The sequence below is a fragment of the Apiospora aurea genome, assembly GCF_038362705.1.
Source record: "Apiospora aurea strain CBS 24483 chromosome Unknown utg000004l_segment0_segment0, whole genome shotgun sequence".
In the NCBI taxonomy this organism is placed as follows: Eukaryota; Fungi; Ascomycota; class Sordariomycetes; order Amphisphaeriales; family Apiosporaceae; genus Apiospora; species Apiospora aurea.
In genome coordinates this window covers 3,466,734-3,488,109 of record NW_027117391.1, presented here as the reverse complement: position 1 = coordinate 3,488,109, position 21,376 = coordinate 3,466,734, and the positions used below count along the sequence as shown (strand labels likewise).

At 34.9% G+C, this 21,376-nt stretch overlaps 2 protein-coding genes across 2 annotated transcripts; both read left to right on the top strand.

The window, feature by feature from the left end:
• Nucleotides 1–1,242: 1,242 nt before the first annotated feature.
• PG986_005881 (uncharacterized protein) lies at nt 1,243–2,707 on the top strand (the record flags this gene model as incomplete). Its single annotated transcript, XM_066842103.1, has 6 exons — nt 1,243–1,353; nt 1,419–1,514; nt 1,576–1,612; nt 1,666–1,733; nt 1,784–2,187; nt 2,248–2,707. The coding sequence occupies 6 exons, from the start codon at nt 1,243–1,245 to the stop codon at nt 2,705–2,707; spliced, it is 1,176 nt and encodes a 391-aa protein (XP_066701965.1).
• Nucleotides 2,708–7,865: 5,158 nt separating this feature from the next.
• Nucleotides 7,866–8,514, top strand: PG986_005880 (uncharacterized protein; the record flags this gene model as incomplete). The annotated part of the gene is made up of 3 exons (XM_066842102.1): nt 7,866–8,035; nt 8,105–8,255; nt 8,392–8,514. 3 exons carry the CDS (start codon nt 7,866–7,868, stop codon nt 8,512–8,514), a joined length of 444 nt encoding a protein of 147 aa, XP_066701964.1.
• Nucleotides 8,515–21,376: the final 12,862 nt, after the last annotated feature.

Below are 21,376 nucleotides of genomic sequence, written 5' to 3'. Positions count from 1 at the left end.
ATATGTGCAAGGTAAAACGGCTATCATCCGACTCGCCATGACCATGACTCGTCACACAGGCTATCGCACTCTATGCATGCCTTATTAAGCAAGGGACCGCAATTCCCAGCTCTGCTTCTGCGGCTTGCTTGTTCCGTCCGGACTTGCGAGGTTCTCGTGCGAAGCGAAGTGTGCCACCGGCTTCGAAAAGTGATACATCACCAACCAGCTCATATCGGCGTGGTGTGAAGACACAGGGGATTGGCACAAACAAACGGCCTCGCCGCCTCGCTTATGTACTTGGCGCCCGGCACTGACGTTATCTTGTCGCATTTAGAGGCATGATGAAGAACGAGGAAGAGCGAAAGAGCCAAGCACACGTGGGGGAGGGTAGCCGAATGCCTTCGTTGCGAGTCATCTTCCTTCCCATTGGCAACCAGCCAGCGGTGCAGCCCGCGGCCAACAGCCGGCGGCTTTCTGGCACACACATCACCTCTTATCCCACCCAGACGGAACATTGCGAGGCTCTTTGAAGTGACAGGAATGGAGCCGCTTGGGCTGTGCGTTTCGCTGTCATCTTTGGAACAAAGCGGAACGCATGGCAAGAATGTTCGGAAGAATCAAGTTCTTTCCCTGATCGTGCATCTTGCTGGTGGGAAACCGTGGTACGCGGCGCGGTTAGCGCTCCTTCGCGATGATCTATTACCGTGTATGCCCAGAAGGCCGTTGGGAAGCCCCAGTGCCGAAGAAGTTGGGGGTCACAGAAACACGCGTGCACCCTCATCCGCGTGGGTACCAACCGCTAGTAGTAAATTGAGCGCAACCCCAGTCTCATGCAGGCACTGACAGGGCTTCACCCATCGTTAGTCGCCCCCCTTTGCCAACCATACCACCACCAGGGGGAGGGGCCTGGCCTAGTAAGGGGATGCATATTTGTACGTAGATTTGCAGGATCATGTTTCAGCGGCAGGGCGGCCGTATCTGATAAGTGCAGCGACTAGAAAGTCGACTAACCTCCAGACCTTTCCCCAGATGTGCCATGGATGCTGCTTTTCTTTGATCGCTTTCTTTCTGCTGCATCGGACTCTGCCCTACACACTCGCTTACAACAACTCGGGCGAATGCAATGGGTCGGATTGGACAAACGCCAGAGCAGGACTTTTTGAATGAGCAATAGGAGTCTCTGACTGAATACGGGGACGGACCCGGCGGGCCAAGCCTAACACAGCCAGTTTCGCCGCACATCCATCCGAGACGGGGGCCATGTCTTCTTCGGCCGAGAACGAGTTCATCTACTCCGATATCAACTTTGACGAGCCCTTACCAGCCGTCAACCGGCCCGAGGTCATCATTGGAATCGTCACGACGTTTATGGTAGGCATTGCCGCTCCAGCATCTTTTCACATCCGGGATAATGTCCTGATCCGGTCGAATTGCAGATTCTCGCATGGGCATGCTGCATCTTTCGCTTGTACATTCGATTATGGATCGTCCGCGCTGCAGGTCTAGATGACCTCTTCGTCTTTCTTAATATGGTAGGTTCCCCTTGGCTGCCAACAACGGATGAACGGAGGGATCTAACATGATGATACGAAGGTCACAATAACAGCAGGGTGCATCACAACTTGCGTTGGTATGTTGAATGCTTTGGTCCATTATCGGATATCCTCGTTGACACCTAATCAGCTATCAAATTCGGCCTTGGACAGCACATTCTGCAGGTGGAAGCGTGGCAAGTAGAAGGCTTCCAGAAGGTGAGTTTTACTGGCGATTCCGGTCTACAATCGTTGCTGACCCCCGCAAGTCCTTCTACGTCATGTTTGCGACCTATGCTTGCTCTGCAACATTCATCAAGCTTGCGCTGCTCTTTCAATACCGCCGTGTCTTTCCTCATGGGACAGTGATGCATAAGGTCGTCATTGGTCTGCTTGTGTTCACCTCACTCTGGGGAATAGTGTATGGGGTCATGTCCTGGGTCCCTTGCGTTCCAGTTAGCGATTACTGGATGACGGATGCCCCGGACAAGCACTGCTACGGATTCGGGGCGCACCACCCGAAAGCCTTCCTTGCTACGTTCGAGAGCCACACAGCTATCAACATGCTGTTGGATATCACTCTATTGATCATACCGGGTTTTCTTTTGTGGAGAGAAGGAGGGACCCGGGCAGGCCAACTACGGTTGCTGGCCCTATTGACGATGGGCACGTGGTAAGCTGATTCTGGCCTCTCCTAGCCTTTTGTGGTATCTTCAGCTAACTCAAACTGAAGTGTCATTGCGCTGGCTGCCTGGCGCCTGCAGACGATCATTGAGCACCAAGCCGCCACATGGCCAACGCGCGACCCGACATGGTACGGACCGATCAGCATCATCCTGTCAGCCCTCGAAGTCCTAGCAGCCAGTATCTGCGCCAGCATCCCTATATTCTGGCCCATCGTCTCGGAAGGCTGGGGGAAGATCTTTGTCACGCAGGAGGTCAAGGTGACGCGCGAAACCCGCTACTTTGACGACGACGACGAAGATGCTCTGACGAATAACGCCCACAGCAGAAACGGGAGCACCGTCTCGACAGCCAGCAAATCAGCAAACAGCAAAGACAAGAGTTCGCACTACCGCGATACATACATCCTTCGGCAGGTAGATCCGCTCCATGGGCTGGAAGATAGGGGGGTGCACGTCACGGCGGCACCTAGTCCCGAAGAGCAGCGGGGGAAATGGACGAAGTTATGAGAGCTGCCTTTACTGCCATCGTAATTAGAGTGTAATTCAGTATATAATTAGTAGCGACGGTAGTATGTATAATGAATGTATATCACCATCATCATCCTACTATTGTTGGTCTATACGGAGTGAAGAGCTGATTCTCGCGTTCTTTCATGGATTTCACTGCCAAGGATGAGTTCCAGGGACATGGTGGTGGTGGGTTTTTCTCGGCTCCGTAGGTGCTGCAGCTGCAGGTAAAGCGAGCCTCCACTCCAGCAAGTAACTCCACGTTGAACATCCACCCGACTTCTGGGCGGGACTGCTGGAAGCAAGGTCGGCTCATGATACAGCACATCGTGGCGATTTGTAAATCGCAATCAACATGTGTAATGTAAGCTCCACAGAGCCAACTGGTCCCCGAAGGGAAAGGACGCTTGATGTGCCAATGACAGGATAGGTTGCTTGATTGCTTTGAATGTTTGACGTGGATACTTGAGTACCTAAAGAAAACAAGGGAGAGAAAAAGTACTCGTTTCCTCCGGCCTTCCCCTTTTCCGATCTAAACCAAGTCGGGCCTGAGAAATGTAAATAAAAAGTCTTCCAAAGAGCTCGTTATCCTCATATCTATTTTTAGCGACCAAGGTTGTGTCAAATACATTATACAGATAATATTCTACTAGAACATCTTCGGCCGCTTCATTATACCCATTTGTCTCTATAGCTCTTGCATTCTCCGCATTATTAGGCACGGCTAGGATAGGGGCCCAGCCCCTACAACAACAAAAAGTTCCCGTGCAAATTTCCAATGTGTGTGCCCAGGCTCGTGTAGGAGAATGTTCATTCTGAAAAGGCAGTTCCGATGTTGTCCGGCTCGAGCTGAGCTTAACTACCTGAGTCATCCTGCGGCGGTCGTCTTTCGCGGGAGTTTTGCCGCCGTCTTCGGTCGCTTTGAGCGATGAAGCAACTGAAGAGGCCTGCGATGGCTGCAGGTAGGCCGATGCCGATGCTGCAGCCGAGGGCGATCTTGATGGACTGAGAAAGACCTTGCTCGCCCGACGGATCGGGAGTAGGAGCCAACATGACCAAGGCGGGACTTGTGGGGACTCCTGAGGGCGTTGTTGTCGCGTTCCGAGCTATGAGGTCGCCTGGGTTCCCGTATCTGCCGCATTGGTATATGTTACAGCCCTGTAAATCGGTGTACTTCAGGGTCACACAGGCAGGAAACGAGGATTGAAAGCTGTAATTAGAGCCCAGAGAAAATAATACATCGAATCAGTAGACGGATCGCCGAGCCGACGGAGGTGGATGTTGGGGAAAGAAGGAGGCGGCGAGGCTTACCAGCATCCCACCCTCGTTGGCATGGACTCACAGCGCCCGGCCTGAGCATCAACGTAGTCGCGGCAAGATGTGATAATGGGCTCGCCCGCGAGCTTGGAAGATTGGGTGGCCGTTTTGGTTATACACCCCACCACGCGGAGGTCGTTATTCCAGCGGCAGACCTGGTTTGGGTTGCAGATCAAGGGATCGACTATAAGTGCGAAGGCATCAAATCATGAGCGTTAGTCTCCAAGTTGGGCAGCTGTGCTGGACTGACCGGCATTCCCGGTGATGAATCCACAAAGCCGCGGATCTCGACTTGGGTCCGGCGCTATGGTGGACGAAGCCTTAGCTTTGATCGTAGCGACATCGTCTTGGTGTCTTGGTCGCGATATGCGCTAGAATAGCTTGCCCGTACGAGACCAACAACGTGAGCAACGAACGCCCAACGAATCATTTGTATGACGAGAAGATTCAGATCAAGTGCTCAATGTTAATATATATGAAAAAAGAAAGGTGGGAAGAAGAAGAAGGAGTGAACAAAACCCCAGGCAGCGGTCTTTATTTTCTCCATAACTTACCTATGTGACGAACAGCCAAAAGCAAAAATGTCGGTCAGCTTTCAGCTAATCGTAGTGTCGTAAGGCAGAGAGTGGTAGAGGATATATGAAGTGCTATTTAAAGGAAAGGAAAAGTAACAAAAGAACAAACAGGGCACTGCGGTACTAATAAATACACAAAGGGAACTTCTGGCGTAGGGCGCCAACCGCGTTAAAGGGGCTGACACCTATCTCCACCCTATTGCGACATATAGTATTAGGTATCTGAAAGCCTATTACCAATATATTCTCGGAGCCCCCGGCATCAAGGGTCATGCTGGCGGGTATTTTCGAAGTGGTCGTACTCGTATCCGCTTTACGATCTCATTACGTGTCAAAGATAAGGCTAGATGTAGGTAAGACCAGTTAGTTTTCTAGCTGGTCGATTAAGGGGCCAATCTATAAGCCACATAATCATCTTGTGACTGTCTATGGGGCAATCTTGGGCCTCGGGAAGATGGTGTATGGCCAAGCGATACCCGGCCCGATTTGAGTAAAGGGGTGGTTAGACTAGTGAGATGTGTTAGTATTTTCTTGGCGGTTACATGACCTCACGACCTTGATGCCATATCTGCTTAAAAGTTTCGTTATATTAGGCATTTTTCTTCTTCTCTGGGTTCTAGACAACGGTGTGAATTAACCTCTTGCCATGGAAAAGTACCGGCCAATGATTTTCAGCCGGCTTTGTCTAAGGGATACAGGTATATATATTGGAAGTATTTAAGATAAACAAGCGCTGCTGCCCGAAGAGGGCCGACAGCCTCGAAGCGAGTTATCTGTAAGAAAAGCTAAGAGCCCCAGGTTGTGGTTTCAGCCTATGACCGTATTGACCAGTTGCCTTAACCATATCACAGCCCACAAGGATGTTATAATCCATAAGATGCAACCCCTACTGGCTGCCCCCCCTCTGATTGACCCCTCCTGATTTCAGATGATTCTAGAGCCCCTGAGCAACAATAACAGTATATAAAGGGGTCAAATCTCACTCGTCTGTCAATTGAAGTAGATTAATTTCTTCCTCTTTTTTCCTTTTTTTCACCACCATCAACATAATTAAAGAAGCACGTATTGCGCAGGCGGTCTAGGCCGTGTTGGCCGGCGGAAGCATTAACCGTGCGGCCAAAAACTATAACGTTAATAGGGGCACCCTTCGTAACCGATTTAGGGGTTAACTTTCGAAAAAAAGAAGTATAAGGCCCTTTAGCTCTTCACCTTTGCCGAAGAGACCTTTTTAATTAAATAAGCCTTTTTTAAGCCAGCTTAAGCTATATACTAACGTACCGGCTATTTCGTATATATGCTTAGCGTATTCTCCTTATAAAAGGGGTTAATTACCTTATCGATAAGCGATAAGTATACCGTTTTTTAAAATATTATCCGGCCCTTAAGACCGTACGTATTAAAGCGATAAATTTTTAACGCCTCGTATATACATTAAACGAGGCCGTGTAAAGGTTTTTTAATCGGTTTAATATTATTATTATTAATAGTATACCCCTTCGATTTAAATTTAACGTCGATAAAATAAGAATTACGATAACGATAAGGGAAAGTATTATAATAATCGGACTTATCGTTTATTAAAGTTTAATACGAAACGACTTAACTAATCGCGAATAAATAACTATTTTAAAGTATATTAATACTATTAATAATATTTTACCGCTTTTAATTATATTTAAAAACTAATCGGTTTAGTAATAATAATTCCCTTAAAAAGAAAACGAGGTTAATTACGAGTATAAAAACTAAGCCTTTAAAACGTTATTAAAAAGATAAACTTTTAATCTTATAGCTTTAAAATAATTGAGAAAGATTTTTATTCTTTTAACGAAACTTAATAACCTTAATTAATAAAAGCTTTTAATTTTTAATAAATATAAAAGTTATATTAACGATAACTTTATATTAACGGCGTTAAAAGTTAAAGTATAACTCCTCTACTTATTATTATATAACTCTTATATACTTTAACCTTTAAATATTAACTGTTTTAAAGTCTTAAAAAAGGTTTCGAAAGGAGCTCGACTTAGTATACGCTATTATTAATAATAGTTACGTTAAGAAGAGGGATTTCCTTCGAGTTTAGGCTAAAGCACGTAAAATAGCCTTTACCTTTAAAGTTATCGTTAGTGGATAGGTAATAATTAGTATTTACCCCCTTAATATTAAAAAGCCGATAAATAATAAGCTCCGGCGTTTTAATATAGTGCGAATTATTAACGAAGCTATTACCGCTAAGGATGCGCGCTAGCCGGCCGAACCGAAAGCTGGAAAAATTGAAACGCCGAAAAATAACCGGTAAGTTAAAAATTTAAGGGCTGCGATATTTAGTATAAAAATTACCACCGGTAATCTAACTAAAAGGTTACTATAAAAGAAACTCGGCAAGAGTGTTAATAATTTAACGGCTCGAATCGGCCGGTTAGAGTAGGAAAAGGCCGGTTTAAAGGTAAATCTAGAGAAAATAAAGGCTTAAAAAAGAGGAAAGTCGATAAGGACCTTAATAAGGGCTTTATTTATATAGTAAACATTAAGGAGGTTTAAGAGGACATTAAAAAAGGAAGGCTAAGGAAAAGGCCGAAAAGGGACGCCGGTAAAATAGTGGAAATTAATATAAATCGAGCTGGTGGTAAGGGTGACTCTATTATAATACGCACGAGCCGAAACAGACCTTAAAATGCAGTGTGTGTTGCTCAATTGACCTATCTATTGCTGTTATTATTGATTTTTACATCTATTTTAGGGGGTCAGTGAAGGGGGGGGCAGCCAGTAGGGGGTTGCATCTTATATTAAGACAGGAGACATGGTCTATAATGCCACCCTCCGGAACCAGTTTGACACCAAGGAGTCATTTGTCAATCACGTTTGCCCAAAACCAGCAGCCTCATTCATCTGAGATATTTTGTACAATGCCCAAGCAATTTGGGGGTTTTACACCAACTAAGCAAGTACAATACAGTGTGACCCATGTGATATAGAGCCAGCGTTGCCCATCCTATTCAATGTATGATATCTCGCAGTCGTTCTCAGCTTGGAATGAGTGAATTCGGTGAGAATCTCCGTCTTGGTACTATCATGTCATGAGAATTGAATACAATGTATGACTTCAGGCCTTTTGTATTGCTCTCTTTTGAAATGTATAAATGCACCTAACCTTGCCGGGCTTCCTTCATTTCAACTTTATCTGCGTATACACACATTACCCAAGCCTTCAACAACTCTAGCTATTGCTCTTCACATCAATACCTCACTTATTTACTTTCGCCATGTCGGCCTTCGGCCTCATCGGTCTCTCACTATGGGCCATCATGGCCACAGCAGTCCATGCTTCCATCGGGTCTGCAAGTAGCCATGTGTCCGACAACATCTCGCCCGTCACCAGAGCTCAGACGGTCTCGCCACCCACGTCCATCTTCTCAGTTCACCACCTTGACAGGTGAAACTACGTTCGCAATTTCGACTATCACCACAACCCACAACCTAACCGCGACTCCGTCACCCACAGACCCTGGTGCCGAAGACGCTCTCATCTACGTGAGGTGCGACCGGTTCCGGATCAACGAAGGCAAGGACGCACAGCACGGAAACATCTGACTCGACGCCTACTGCCGCGACGACCAGGGGCAGCTGTGGCACTCCGTCATCAACCTGAACCAGTAAGTCCTTGTTCCACTCTTCCCATGATCTCAACACCAATACACCGCCTGGAAAAAGAACCACTATGAACAAACACACTTTACGCATTATTGTATGGTCACGAGACTAACATAGAAGTTCCTAAGCTGTCTGCAGAACTACGGTGGACTTCTCCAGCCCATGGCAAACGGAGACTTTGCCACCACGTGCTGGTCGCCCCAGCTTCAAGGTGCGCCAGCGACCTACATGATCGTCTACTGCTACCCCGGTGACGGTTAACCGGCCTATGGTTCGGTTATGGGTACCTATGCTATTTTTTAACTACCCATTTAACCTATGGGTAGAAATAGGTAGCTAATAATATTTATAAGTAACTTATAAGTATTATATTTTATAGTAAGTAATTTATAAGTTACCCACGATTTTTTTTCTAATCACGAATTACCCACGCTTTTTTCTTTTAAAAAAAAGAAAATTTAAAATAAAAGAAATAAATAAAGAAAGTATTTTAAAAATATAATCGTAATAGTAATATAGTGCGTTAACCTGTGCGCTAATTAATATAAAGACTTTATATTAACCTTATTACTTTATTATTAAAACCGACCTGTCGTATCGGCCTTAACTTAATTTTCTCTTTTTTCCTCTCTATCGTAAATTCTATTTATTTTAAAACTTACTTATAACCTCGTTTTATTAAAACTTAATAGCGTAATTATTTACGACCGTTTCTTTTATCGTTTAATAGTACGATATTTTATTTATCTATTCGAATTAACTAATATTACTTTTACCGTTACGCGATAAAAATAAACTTTAATTAACTAACGTTAAAAACTTTTAGCGCTTAACGATTTACTTTAAAATAAATACGTTATAACGTATAACGAAAACGACCGTACTTTTTAAGCCGAGGTTAAGCGATATATATAATTTAATTAAAATACTTTCGTAAAGCCCGTTAATAGATTTAAAAAATCCGATAAAAAGTTAACTCGCTTTTCCCGCCGCTCTTTTAATCGATATAACCTATTAATCGACCTAGAGACCGAGTTAATATAAACTATTTAAAATAAACCCGATAACGTAAAAAACGAATAAAGCTTTTATACCCTTATTAATTTCGAATAATTATAAAAAAAAGCTTAATCTTTATAATATAATATTATTATTAGTAATTTAAATAACGAAGATTTATAAACTTAATTAAACGCTTTATTCGACTAATATATATACGATAATAATAAAGCTATTTTCCCTTTCGCTTTATAAATTAAAGTTAAAAAAATTAAATAGCCCTTTAAAAATAAATTCATAATTATCGATAAATTTAAAAATATATATAATAACCCGAACAAATTATTTTAAAAAATACGCCTCGCTTTTTTACTAGGTTACGCTCGTACGGTATAAATATTCGATTTTTATATTAAGGCCCGTTAAGCGGACTTTTAATTAAATATAATTACTATTTAAATTAAATATTTAACTTTTTTCCCTCCGTCCGATTATTACGATATTTATAAAGACGAAAACTTAATAAAAAAATAGTTTAAAATTAATAAATTAAATAATAAACTCGATTGGTTAAAATTTATTTTAAAGGAATTAATTAAGGTTTATAACGAAACTATTACCGCCCGGGAATCTATAAAGGCGATCGTGAATAATTTAATTATTAATTTTATAAAAACTAATATTAAATGTGACAGGAGTAGAAGGAACGGGGCGCTTATGTACCGGTTTCGGCTCTACTTCGCCGCCTTATATATATAAAGACTTAGGTCCCCTAGAAATATAAAAGGATAAGCGTTAGCTTTATCTTTTCACTATTTTTTACTTATCGTTATCATTTAAATTTATATACTTTTTATAATTCTAATGTTTTTATAATAACTTACTTAATAATAATATTGACCTTAAAAAAAAAGAGTAAAGCCTTTATAAAACGTGCCCTTTTTAAATTAAACCCGGGTAAAAAAAGCCTTAAGGACGCCCCGAATTTATTACAAAAAAGAGATACCCTTAAGCTTATAAACGACGCTATAATTAAAACTTCGGGTACTATAAGACTAAAAAAGCTTCCTTTTAAATCCTCTTAGATATATTTATAAAAGGAGATAAAATAGCTTATAACGAGCCGCACCTTATTTAAATAGCGCTTTAAAAAAGTTAATAATTAACGACTACGTTTTAACTACGCGAGGGATAATAAAAACCCTCTTTCGCTTTTATTACCCTCGGACAGCGGCGGCGATACCTTTTCGGCATTTAATAGGCGCGATTAAAGCTTAAATTATTTTAGCGACGACGCGAAAGGGGCCTTATTGGCTAGCGACTCGGATATAAATTTTAATAAGCCTATTAAATTCCGCTATAAATAATTAAGCTTAATTTTTATATAAAATATAATAAGAGGGCTAGATTAAAGAGTTAAGGATAATTTATAAAGCAATATTAAAACTATATTAACGCTCGCGCGCGTGTATCTTATATACTCGTAACTAAATAACGTTAAAAGTAAAATAATAATTCCGGCTTAAAACGAAATCTTTTATAAAAAACGAGGCGAAATAATTATAAAGTAATTAAAAAACTTTCCGAACTTAAACGAAATTAATAATCCGGAGCCCCGTTAACGAAGACGTTATAATTAGCTTATAATTTAAAAAAATTTATTAATTTCTACATTAAGATTTAAAATAATTTTATAAGTATTTATTATCCTTAAAAAGCTAGGTATATTAACGCTTTAATAAAAAACGTATACATTATTTTTTTAAGAAACTCTTTTTATTTCTACGCTAAAACATTATAAATTATTATAATAACTTTTCGAATTAACGTAATAATATAATCGACCTTATAAAATAACGATAAGAAATCCTCCTCGATTTTATAAAGGACGGAAAACCTTATAATTAAACTAGGTTAACTTTAAGGAAACGGTCCCGAAATAAAAAGGACGCTATCGAGTTTAAGGAAAAGAGCCTTAAATAGCGTAAAATAAACCCTTTTCTAGCTCGGTAAAATATTATTACCTTACCGTTTTACTTAGGTAATATACGACCTTTATTTAATAATACCGCGAATCGTTTTAATTTAAACTAAGTCACTTATTACCGATACGAAAAGAAGAGTTATTACGCTAATAAATATATAGCCCCGAATATAGCGTTAATATAATATATATCGGGAAATAACTATAGGTTTTAAATAAAGAAGTACCCTCTTTAATCACTAGTTTAATTATAGAGGTATTTAAAACCTTACGGACCCTTATCACGGTCGTTACTTTATTATTACGCTTTACTTTAGTTTATATATTCGTCGATTTAAATATTTACTTAAGGGTAAATATATTTAACTATACTTTCGCTAAAAAGGTTAAATTACTTTAAACCCTATTCCGCGTAATATCGATTACATTAATTAATAAGCTATATATTCCCACGTATAACGTTTATTAAATAGAGTTTAATATTATTAATTTCCGAGGGGTAACTTAAAGGGTTCGCCGGCTTTACGTCGTAATTAATTAAGACCCCCGATATATTAATACCCCCGTTTTTTTATCCTATAAAGCTATATAAGCACTATAAATAATACTCGACATAGGATTAAACCGCTAATAATTCTTTATCGATATAGCGCGGGTTTAATTCTTTATACCTCGGGTATTTTATCGCGCTTATAAAAGCCGAGCTTAATATTATACCGTAATATCTTTAAAAAAAAAACATATAGAAAAAAAAGAAACGTTAAAGGTCGCTAATCGTCCCTTCGATATACCCTTTCCGTAATACCTTAGCGAACTTACTACTTTTTTTAATATAAAGAAGTACGATATCCTTCCGTTCGATTAATTAATAAATTATACTATTAATCTCGAACCGGGCACGGAACTCCTTTATAAACCTATTTACCCGTTATCGTACTCTAAGTTAAAGGCCTTACGCGAATAGCTAGATAAAAAAAAAAAAAAAAAAAGGGAAGATCCGCGAGTTTTAAAATTTAACCGGGGCCCCTATTCTTTTTATCCTTAAGAAGGATAAAACGTTACGATTATACGTGAATTATAAAGGCTTTAATAAAGTTACGATTAAAAATCGTTATATTTTACCCCTTATTTTAAAAATATTAAATAAAGTTTTATAATTAAAAGTCTTTTTTAAAATCGATTTAAAGGATACGTATTACTATATTTATATTAAATTAAGGGATAAACAAAAAACCGTGTTTCGTACCCGATACGGCCACTACGAGTTCCTAATAATAACTATAAGCTTTACTAACGCTTTAACTACGTTTTAACACTATATCTCGTAATAATTTAAGGGACTAATCGATACGTACTATATAGTATATTTAAATAATATTTTAATTTATTTTATCGATAAAGAAACCCACGAGAAGCACGTATAATAAATCGTTAAAAGGCTAATATAAATAAACTTATACGCTAAGCGCACTAAATATTAATTCTTTTAAAGCTCGCTCGAATTCTTAAAATATCGGATTTTTATAAAAAGAGTATCGATAAACTAGTTATAAATAAACACTATTTAAAAATAGTTTATATTAAACTTTATTTATAACTTATAGGTTTTTTTAAGCTTTTATAACTTTTACCGGCGATTTATAAAGGAATATTTAAAAATCGTTACCCCTTTAATAAAGCTTTTAAAAAAGCGTAACCTTAAAGAAAACGAGAGTTTATTCCCGCTAAATAGCGCCGCGGAGTAAACCTTTAAATACTTAAAGTAATCCTTTTAATTAACTCTATTACTAACCTATTTTAACCTTAAAAAGCCGGTAAAGCTCGAAATAAACGCCTTTTAATTCGTAATAACCGGAACCCTTTCTTAAAAAGGTAACGGAAAATTTTAACACTCGATCTCCTTCTTCTCTAAAAAGTTTTCAGGGCTAAAACTAAATTATAAAACTTTAAATTAAAAAATACTAACGATTATTTCGTGTTTTAAATATTAAAAATATTACTTAAAAAAAGTAAAACACGCTATCGAGATACTATTAAACTATAAGAATTTATAAAGCTTTATAAAAAACGAAAAATTAAATAATCGTTAAATATAATAATATATATATTTAACTCCCTTTAATTTTATAATTATACACCGACCGGGAAAAAATAACCCGGCCGATAACCCGTTAAAACGGCTTAATTATATCGCCGATATAGAAAATAATTTAATATTATTATTAATACTAAGGCGGAAATTAATAATAAATACTATACCTCTAAAAAATAAACTATAAATATTAGCCCAGGCGATATACGGGACGCGAGGTACGGGGGAACGTATAATCCTATCGTAAGCGATATCCCGGCGAAAAGTAAAAAGATCCGCTTAGGAAAAAGACCTTTTAATAAATTAAATTAATATAGATTTAAAGATTTTTATTATATAAGCCTAAGAACGGGACGAAACTTATTAAAAAAGTAAAACGTAATTTACGGTTAAGGTTAACCTAAACCGTAATTAATCGATTATAAAAAAAACTTAATATACTTTAAAAAAAAACTTATATATTAAAGTAAATAACGTTATAAGCGTAATTACTATAGGTTTATTATAATAACCTGCTTAATAATTATTTCGGGCGCGACCGAATAATATAATTTTTAAAAAAAAAGTTCTATTAGCCTAAGTTACGAAGCGACGTAGCGAAATATATAAAAGGCTATTCGATATACCTCGGCTTGAAAGCGAAACATTATTAATTTTATAGTAAGCTCGCGTTATTACCGTAATTAAATCGCCTTAAAAAATATAATATAAATTTTATTACCGGTTTACCGAAATCCTTTTATTATAAAAAAACCGTTAACGTAATCCACGGTTTAATTAAATACACGGTCTAATTAAACACTTTCTTTTAATTCCGTATAACTTATATTTTATACCTTATATTTCTATTATTTATAATAGTAAATTAATAGAAAGAAAACGATATATAATTAACGCTTTAAACGCTTTAAAAAAACCCTAAATTACGCGTATAAACCGTAACGCGAATATATAATATCCCTTATATAATTTTACGTTACCGGCGTTACGATAGTATTTTATAACGAAATATATAATTATTAATATAAAAACTTACGAATTTCGAAAAGTAATTAATTATATAATATATAATTAATTTAAATTCGTAATCGTTTCCGCCTCGAATAAATAATATTAAAAATATAGCGAATCGATTACTTAATTTATGTAACGCGGGACGCGTCGGCGTTAATTAAGCCTTTAATTTCGTACGACGATAATTAAATTTCCGGACGCGTTTTAACCGAAAAATCGATTATTAAAAAATCTTTTACGAAAATCCCGACGCGTATCGCGTATAGTTTATTTTTATACGGAATATAATTAATAAATATAGAATTTAAAAAAAAATATATATAATTTCGACGAAACCGGGTTTTTTATAAGTTAAATTTCGTTTAAAATAATCGTAATTACTTTTAATCGACGTAAAAAGCTTAAAATAATATAATAAAGAAACCGAGAATAGGTTATAATAATATAAAACGTCGAATTATACGGTTACGTTATCCCTCCGTATATTATTTTTACCGGGAAAACGTACCTTTTTTTAGTACGAAAATAACCTATTACCGAAAAACTAAATAATCGTAATTATTAAAAATAGCTAAACTACGAATAAAAAAAGCGAGGATTAAATTTAATACTTCGATAAATATACGAAGTTTTATATAAAAAGTATTTGCCGCTTATTAATCCTTAACGGTTATAAAAACTATTACTTAATAACTTTCGAGTTTTATTATAAAAAAAACTCGATTATTATACTTTATATACTTTTTTATTCGTCGTATAAACTTTAGCCTTTTAATATCGACTATTTTTATATATTAAAAAAGGCGTACAGAAAAAAATTAAAGGCCTTATATAGGCGTATATTACTTATATTTTAAAGGAGGACTTCTTATTAACGTTTTTAAAAGCATTCTAAACGACCTTCACTATTTCGAATATATAAAGAGGCTTTCGAAAGACTAGACTCGTCTCGTATAATCCGGAATATATTATTTTATAATTAAATATAAAACTACGTACTCTAATACCTTCGGGGACGTTTTCCGGCCTACCTATTCCTTAAAAATTAAAAACCTTAAATAACCCGATTAAGGCTTAATCCTAAACTGAATATATTCGAAACCGTATCGTACGGTATTAAAATAGCTCTCTAATATCGATTTTAATTAAACTTAATTAAATTACGAGAAATATAACGTAAATAATACACCGGCTCGCTCTTTTAAAAAATAAAGTAACCGTATTACGAAAAGTAAATAAAATACTTAACCGGCGCCGCCGTACGAAAAAAAAACGGCTATAGAATAAAGGATTATTTTATATATAAACTAAAAAAAACCTATAGTCTTAAAAAAACGTTAATAAATAATTATAGGATAAATCGCGCCGGAATAATAGTCGTATAAAAAAGCTTAAAACGCGCCCGCGACGCTATAAAATTTATAAGGAGCCCGGGCATAATACGCGCACTTATTAAAATAATATAAAAGTATTTAAAGAGGAGGATTCTAATTAATTTTAATATATTAAATACGTTATAGTGGAATTAATTTATATTTTATTATACGAGGCCTTAGAAAGTGTTTAATTAAACCGTGTGTTTAATTAAACCGTGGATTACGTTAATACTATTCTTATAATAATAAACTGATATATTAAATTATCCTTTTTCTTTTTAATAGTAATTTTTATTAATACCGTAAAACTAGCTTAACTTTTTCACGAGAAAATAGAGTACTAGTTTAAGAGTTTAAAAGGGTTACTTTCGAACCGGGGAGTTATTTTTACTAACGCCTTTTAGTTCGAGTTAAATTATAAGAGTAGAATAAAACTAAAGTATTTAATAACGTTTTACCTATAAATCGACGGATAAATAAAACGTATAAATTAAATTATCGAAACTTACTTACGCTATTACGTAGCGAAATAATTAAAATTATAACCGAACTTATTATATATTACCTTTTTTATAATTAATTTAGTCGTTAATTTATTAATAAGCCTCTCTTTTTTAAGGTAATTTACGGTTATTAGCTAGATTTCCGAATATTCGTTAAGGATAATTCCTTTTTAAAAGGGCCCTTACGGTAAAAAACCGGCTGTTAAAACTATAAGAGTTATAAGTAAGAATAAAAAAGAGATAGCGAAAAGCGATTAAAGGATAAGCGAAGCATTATAATTTTTACTATAAGTCGTTAACTTTAAGCGTAAACTAGATAATAAGTTTATTTATTAAAACCTTAAAGGTTTAGAATTAAAAATTAACCCTTAAGTTCGTTAAACTTTTTAAGGTTTTAAAGTATATCGAAACACTTACTTACCGAATAGCTTTACCCGAGAAGTACGCCCGGCTTTATAACGTTTTCCTTATTTAACTATTAAAGCTATAAACGGTAAGGGCCGATAAAGCGCTTTTAATACCGAAACTAGAGGCCGACGAAGAGTAGGAGGTAAAAGAAGTATAAGATAAAATAAAATAGGAAAATTAAGTATATTATTTAATAAAATAAAAAGGCTAGCCGTCCGAATATAATTAATAAGAGCCGGCCGAAAACTTAAAGAACGCGCCGGCGAAGGTCGCGTAATACGAAAAAAGGGTATACGTCGATTAATTAACTATAAAAAGAGAGGTAAGCTTAAAAAGAAGTTATAATAAAAAGCTAAAACGACTTAAAGACTTTAATAAGTTATTAATTAATAATTATAAAAATACGGCTGAAATTAAGCCTCGATAAGAATCGAACTTATTTATTTAAACGGTAATTATATTTACACCCTTTTAATAAACTATAAAGTCTCGTATTACGTCGATTAAATTATATATTTAATAAAAAGAAATACGGCCGAAATAAAACCGAAAATTCTGTTTAAAAAATTAAACCTATAAGTCTTAAATAATCCTTAAGATAGTCGGCCTATTTATTAACGATATTATCGCTAATACGGGCGAAAAAAGCGGCGATACGCTTCCGAGTAAAATCGAAGGCTATATATTATATAACGAAACTACGGTCGCGGGATAATAAGCGAGGCTAAACGAAAACCTCGATAATTATAAATTTATCGATAATTTAAAAAAACGTTAACGAAACTATATAATATAAAAAAAGGATCCCTAAACTTATAACGTTAAAAGCGTTAAGCTAAAAGCGCTTACGTAAAATATCCTCGCGGGCGAGGTACTTTTAACGGTAATTAATTAAACCCTTTTATTTAAAATAAATTCGTTAAATACCCGCGGTAGCTATAAAAAAATAACCGAGAGTTTCTACTTACCTTAACAGTCTTCTTCGAGCCGTTAATATTAAATTCGGCCTTATAAGCTTTAACTATATAAGTAAAGGTAATAACGAAATAGTAAAGAATACTACTCGCCTCGCGGCGAAGGGCTAAAAGAAAGAAGTATTTATTAATATCGTCTACCTCTTAGAAATACTCGGCTAAGCCCGAGAAAATAGTGTTAATAATATTAAAATCGCTTATAAAAACGTTGGAAACCTATTATAAAACATTAATAAAATACCGCCGATATTAAAGAAATTATATATATTTATAGCCTTATAAATCTTATTACCGCTAATATAATTAAGCTTCGAGTATACTTAGCTATATAATAAAGAGCGCGGGTTATTAAAAATATAATTAAACTCCGGTAATTTACCCTTAAAAAGCTTATAGTTAACCGCTTAAAACGAAATATATAAGTAATAAGCTTAGTTAGCTACGATAATAATAAAAACGTTATTATAATTATTTAATAGATTAGTTTAATAGCGAATAGTAGCTATAATAAATAAAGAGGTATTAAAAAAGTTACGATAAGGTAATAAGCGCGAGAGTATTAAGATATAAAAAAGAAACCGTGGTATTAATAATTATAAAAAAGAGTTATAATCGGCGTTATAAAGAGGATATCGAACGTGGGTTTAATAACTTTATAAGTTTATTTATATTTTAAAGGGCACTTTAAATATAGGCGCCTCGGCGCCCGCGCCCTTTATTTACCTTTTACTTACCTCTTACCTTTATTTTATTATTTTATAACTTATTACGAAACTCTTTATTAGCTAAGCTCTCGTCGAGATAAGCGGACCGTATAAATAAAACCGTTTATATAATTAAAACGTTTATTTAAAAAAGGGAATAGTTATAATAAAAATAAAAAAACGGGGCGCTTACGTATTAATTCCGGTTTTACTCCGCCGCCTTATATATATAAAAACCTAGGCCTTTTAAAAATATAAAAAGATAAGCGTTAACTTTATCCTTTCACCACCTTTTACTTATCGTTACCACTTAAATTCGTGCACCTTTTACATTAAATCGGTAAATCGATTAAAGTAATTATATAACGTTTAAACCGCCGTTACCCGATTAATTATAAATAAACGTAATAATACTCTTTTTACTACGATTAACGATAAAGGTACCCGCTATTAAAAAATCGTAAAATAAAAATCGACGATTTTTATAGCGATAAAAATAAAGATAAGGTTTCTTTTAAGGTTTAATTTTATTAAATTAAAAATATATAAACTAAAAACGCCGATTACTTTACTTTTAATAGTTAAGTATTTAACGTTATTTATAATTATATAAAAAGAGAGGCCGCTTATAAACTATTATTTTTTTTCGAAATTATTACTTTAATCGTATTATTATTATTAATAAACTTTTTAATTATTTATAAAAGCACTATTTTAATTAACGTGGTTTATCACTACGCGACGTATATTACTTAGCGACGCACCTTTTTTACTTCTCGATTTTTTTATATAAATTAATTTAAATATAACGCTTAAAATTAATTAAAATTACTCGTTATTCGATTCTTTATTTAATTCTATATTTTTTTTATATATTCGCGTATTATAACCTGTTTCGTTATAGATATTATAACGCTTTTTACCGGTCGCTTTCCGCTTTAACGAACCCTTATTTTTATTTTTATTAGGCGTTGAACGCTTTTTTTTTATTTTTTCGTTTTATAACTACTAAAATTTTTTAATAGTAAAGTCTTTTTTAAGCTGGACTCGCGATTTTTTAGTTTTTCGGCGCTTAAAAAGTGCTAAATTAACCTTTTAATATATATATTTTATCGTGTATAAGGGTTATTTTATAGGCTATTTTAGTTATACTTTTCGCTACTTAGTTTACCGTATTTAAAATTAACGTCGGAGAGTTTCTTTAATAAATAAACACCTTTTTTTAATATAAGTAGAGTGTTTAGTTATTTATTAGGGGTTAAACGGCGTTTAAGGGTCGTAGGTACTAGCCGTCCCTAAACGGGATAGGTTAAATATAAGCGTCCGGAGACGTATATTTAATTTATTAATTACCTCGTTAAGTTATAAGGTATTAAACTAAATGCGTTAAATTTAGATTTAATATTAATTTCCGTAAAAACAGTAAAATGCGCGGCTTTAAAAACGATAAAAAATTCGAGCTTAATAATATAGTTTATAAAAGCTTTAATAAATAGCTCGATTTTTTTCGAATAAATACGCTTTAAAAGCGAATAAAGTACTATATTAAGAGATTAAAGCAAATGCGATAAATAAGGAGGTATATTAATAGTAATAATATCGTTATTCTAGTAATATACCTCGAATTCGGCCGAAATATAGCTTTCGTGGCCGTTAAGAATTAAAAGGCGGTAACGACCTTTCGTTTATAATTTAATATGTTTATCGAATTATTTAATCTAGTTTAAGCTTATTTTATTATTAGTTTAATTATTAAAAATCGGCTTAATTATTTAATTACTCGGTAAATCGGTTTCGCGGAATTAATTCGCGAGGTAATATTAATTTTAAACGATTAAAAATAGCGGAATATATTAACCCTACGAATTAATATATTTAATCGCCGTTACTTATTCCCGATTATTAAATTAAACCGATTTCGCTTTTTTACGCCGCTCGGCGCGTATTACGATAAGTATTAACCCGATTATATTTATTATAAAGCCGGTTTCGTCGAAATTTTAAATGTTTTTATTAACGATCCCGTATTTCGCTTTTATATTCGCGATTAGTGTAAATTAAATAAAAATAACTTTAAAATTTTCGTAAAAAGCCTTTAAATAATCGTACCGACGATTTATTTTAATCTTTAAATCCGGGTTACGATTAATAAAGCGCTTAACTTAGTATTTACCGACGCGGTCGCCGCCGCGCAACGCGGTAAAGAAATTAGTTATATTTTTTATATTAGCGAAATCGAGAGGTATTCTTTAAATATTTAAATTAATTATATATTTATAAAGTACCTCTTTTTTTAATTAAATTTATTTTACGTCGTTTCGGTCGGATTTCGCGTTTTAAAGTTCGGCCGTAAATTCGATAACGTAAAATTAATTCGGGTATATTATAAGTTTTTATTATTATTCTTTAATTTATTTAATTCGGTTCGTTTCGTATCGTTTAAATTATTAAAACTATCCGATCTTTTTAGGATTAATTAAGCATTATAATTATAAAAGTATTACGCGTTAAAGTTTAATTATATTAGAATTAAATTAAAATGCGTCGCTAAGTAATATACGTCGCGTAATAGTAAACCACGTTATAAAATTAAGTAAAAAATCGGATAACGAGTAATTTTAATTAATTTTAAACGTTATAATTAAATTAATTAACTATATAAAAAGGTCGAGAAGTAAAAAAAGTGCGTCGCTAAGTAATATACGTCGCGTAGTAGTAAACCACGTTATTTTAATTTTTAATACCTTTAATATAAAGTTATTATCGATATAATTTTTATATTTATTAAAAATTAAAAGCCTTTATTAATTAAAGTTATTAAGTTAAATTAAAAATATAAAGATTTTTTTAACTATTTTAAAGTTATAAGATTAAAAGTTTATTCTTTTAATAACGCCTTAAAAGCTTAGTCTTTATATTCGTAATTAACCTCGTTTTTTTAAAAAGAACTATTATTATTAAACCGATTAGCTTTTAAATATAATTAAAAGCGGTAGAATATTATTAATAATATTAATATATTTTAAAATAATTACTTACTCGCGGTTAATCGAGTCGTTCCGTATTAAA